The sequence below is a fragment of the Theobroma umbraticum genome, unplaced genomic scaffold (assembly GCF_002168275.2).
Source record: "Theobroma umbraticum cultivar Fairchild unplaced genomic scaffold, ASM216827v3 scaffold_51.0, whole genome shotgun sequence".
NCBI lineage: Eukaryota > Viridiplantae > Streptophyta > Magnoliopsida > Malvales > Malvaceae > Theobroma > Theobroma umbraticum.
In genome coordinates, this window is record NW_018397260.1 from 3,985,025 (window position 1) to 3,988,323 (window position 3,299).

General features: G+C 37.2%; 1 protein-coding gene across 2 annotated transcripts; it reads left to right on the top strand.

Moving 5' to 3' along the window:
* The first annotated feature begins 370 nt into the window (after nt 1-370).
* Nucleotides 371-3,293, top strand: OGG1 (8-oxoguanine-DNA glycosylase 1). Of its 2 annotated transcripts, none has more exons than XM_021428113.2 (3): nt 371-1,103; nt 1,751-1,961; nt 2,519-2,654. In XM_021428113.2, the coding sequence occupies exons 1-3, from the start codon at nt 442-444 to the stop codon at nt 2,546-2,548; spliced, it is 903 nt and encodes a 300-aa protein (XP_021283788.1). In that variant the 5' UTR covers nt 371-441; the 3' UTR covers nt 2,549-2,654. The 2 variants fall into 2 exon arrangements, with proteins under 2 accessions (XP_021283788.1, XP_021283787.1); XM_021428112.2 differs by having other exon boundaries at nt 372-1,103; nt 2,523-3,293.
* Nucleotides 3,294-3,299: the final 6 nt, after the last annotated feature.

Below are 3,299 nucleotides of genomic sequence, written 5' to 3' on the forward strand. Positions count from 1 at the left end.
TTAAAAGTTATTTAAAATAATTAAAAATAAAATTTTATAAAATATTGACAAAAAAATTCAAATTATGTTTCTGAACACTTAACTCAATTATTATTATCGATACATGTATAAAAAATAAGCCAATCTATGATAACTTTTATAAAATTAATAAGATATTTTCTTAAACCTTTCATAAATTTAATTCAAACATGCAAAATTCAAACCAAGCTAAGCCTCCTCAACTTAATCAATTGATTGGTATGAATTAAAGATAATTTTCTTTATGTTTTGATAAAAAAATAATTATATTCGAATACATTTGATTTATTTTTAATAGATAATTTTATATAATGTTATTTTTAATATATGGGATAGACATAGACGTAAATTATTAAGGGTAAAGGATCTGATCAATCTCCCACCTTGCATCGTGCGGAAGGGAATCATTATTGGACGAGTTCGATGAAACCTTTCCTAACAATGAAAAGGCCAAGACCTTCACCACCACTTTCCCCCGCCTCCACCTCCACCAAACGAAAACCACTGCCACCTCCTCAAACCCCACCAATCTCCGCCAAAAAACCTAAACCTCAGGCCCAATGGGTCCCACTAAACCTCTCCCAATCCGAGCTCTCCCTTCCACTTACCTTCCCCACAGGCCAAACCTTCCGCTGGAAACAAACAGGCCGGCTCCAATACACCGGCGCCATCGGACCGCACTTGCTCTCCCTCAAACACCTCCAGAATGGCGACGTTTGTTACTTCATCCACTCCACCCCTTCCGAATCCGCTGCCAAGCTAGCGCTTCTCGATTTTCTCAACGTGGGCATTTCCTTGGCCAAGCTCTGGCAGGTTTTCTCGGAGAATGACTCGAGGTTTACTGAGCTGGCCAAGCATTTGAAGGGTGCGCGGGTTTTAAGGCAGGACCCAGTTGAGTGCTTGGTCCAGTTCCTTTGTTCTTCTAATAATAATATTGGGAGGATTACTAAAATGGTGGATTTCGTTTCCTCTTTGGGGACTTATTTGGGCAGTGTTTGTGGGTTTGAGTTTCATGAGTTCCCTTCATTGGAACGTTTATCAGTTGTCTCTGAGGAAGAGCTTCGTGGGGCTGGTTTTGGTTACAGGTAATATCGTTTGGTTTTTTCTTTTATTTCTTGATTTGTATTAGTATTTTTTAAATTTGTATTTTCCTTTAATCGGTTGCCTAACTGCATTAATACTGTTTATATAGTTGTTACGATTGGTTAAATTCCTTATGGGGTGATTCTTGTTAGCCTATACTCAGTTAATCTTCTTGCATTGGTAGATTTTGTTGTTGCGTAAGGAAATATTTGGAATGCTGAATTATTTCCTCAGCTGAACAAGCTACTGAAAATGTTATTTGGCCCACCTAATGTGCCAATATTTGGTTGGTCTAAATCCAATATCCTACTAATGAATTTTTAGACTTGTCCACTAATTGGTAATTGGTACTTCACATCTTTAAATTTATCTAATAACTATATGCCGCACCCAGAGAGTACAAATAATTGGGAAAAGTGGAGGGAGGCATTACTTCTACTGAAATGATGAATTACATTGAATAGTAGTAATGTTTTGTAATATCTGTATAATCCCTTCATATGAGAGGCATATTTATACTTCCATGGCATTATGGCAGCTGATAAATGATTCCATTATGTCTGGCATACATGGGCAGGATTTTGCAGTTTGTGTTTTGCATCATGATCATGGTTTGATGTTCAGCTTTTTCCATGATGTGTGTGAGCAGGGCCAAGTACATAACTGGCACGGTTGGTGTTTTGCAATCAAAACCAGATGGAGGTGCTCAATGGCTTCTTTCTCTTCGTAAATTGGATCTTCGAGAGGCAATTGATGCTTTATGTACTTTACCTGGAGTTGGTCCCAAGGTGGCAGCATGCATTGCTCTCTTCTCTCTCGATCAGCACCATGCCATTCCTGTTGATACACATGTGTGGCAGGTATGCTTCTTCATGATTGTAGCTTATTAATTGTTTAATATAATAGTCATTTACACGTTATATTTATGAGCACTGTACTAATGACTTGACTAGGTTGGGCATTGCTTAAATTAGAAACCAAATTGATTAGGAAGTAAGTTTCCAACCTTTCAGAATTGTTGTGCCTTCTTTTTAACTCAGGTTGTGAGCCACAGAAAGTAGAATTCCGGTTTGAAGTTAACTGCTAAAATCAGAGTACTTCCTCCTTTCTGAATGGGGATGATGGGGCTTTTGTTAAAATCCTTGTAGTATATGAACAGAAACCTGTTTGCTTATTTGAGTGAGGGGCATTTGATATTCAGGTGATGAATTTTTAAAATGCTACAATAGGAATACATAACCTTTACTCATTTGAATTTGCAATTTAAGTCATAGCATTATGGCATGGATTGGTGTAACAATCTGTTATATACAGTAAATTCTTATTGATATAAACATCAGGAATTTATTTTTTCTTCTTCTTTTTTAATTTATGCATCCATGAATTTCTAACATGTAAGTATTCTTGTTTCATGGAGCAAGATTGCTACAAGGTACCTCCTTCCTGAGCTTGCAGGTGCCCGTTTGACACCTAAGCTTTCCAGCCGTGTGGCAGAGGCATTTGTGAGCAAATATGGGGAATATGCTGGCTGGGCTCAAACTCTACTTTTTATTGCTGAATTACCTTCACAGAAGGCTGTCTTGCCATCACACTTTTGGGATATTGAAGAGAAAAAACCTGCCAAAAGAAAAGACAGTAATAGGTGCAGCAGTGATGGAAGCTATAGTTGAAATTACTGAAACATTAATTTTGGTGACCAGATATTTGAACTTTAGCCATCTAGCTACCTTTACCCGCCTTTACTATTGGCATACTCCTTTTTTTCTTAAGAGCAAGATCTTGGATGATATATATCTGAAGATCAAATGCAAGAAGTTTGTAGGAATTACTCTCTTGTGATGATAAGGATTCTGAAAGATAAAGCATGGGTTTGGTGAGATCTGAGCACCTGGTTGGGGGGAAAAATATGTGGCCTTGACCAGTTGCTGTTATGAGCCTGCTCAGGCCTGTCAGGTATTTTTCTATATTTCTGGAACTATCCCCTCTTTGTTACCCAGAAGAAAATTTTTAATGTCAAGCATTACTGCAAAATGATTCAAACATTGATGATCAGATAGCACAGCGACAACAATGAATAATCTCAAGATAATTGTAATTGTTGATGTCCCACTGCTGTATCTCGATATTTGTATCAAATTGTTGTCCATTTTTAGCTGTATGCAGAATTTAATTAATTTATACTTTGTAGGCATTAATGT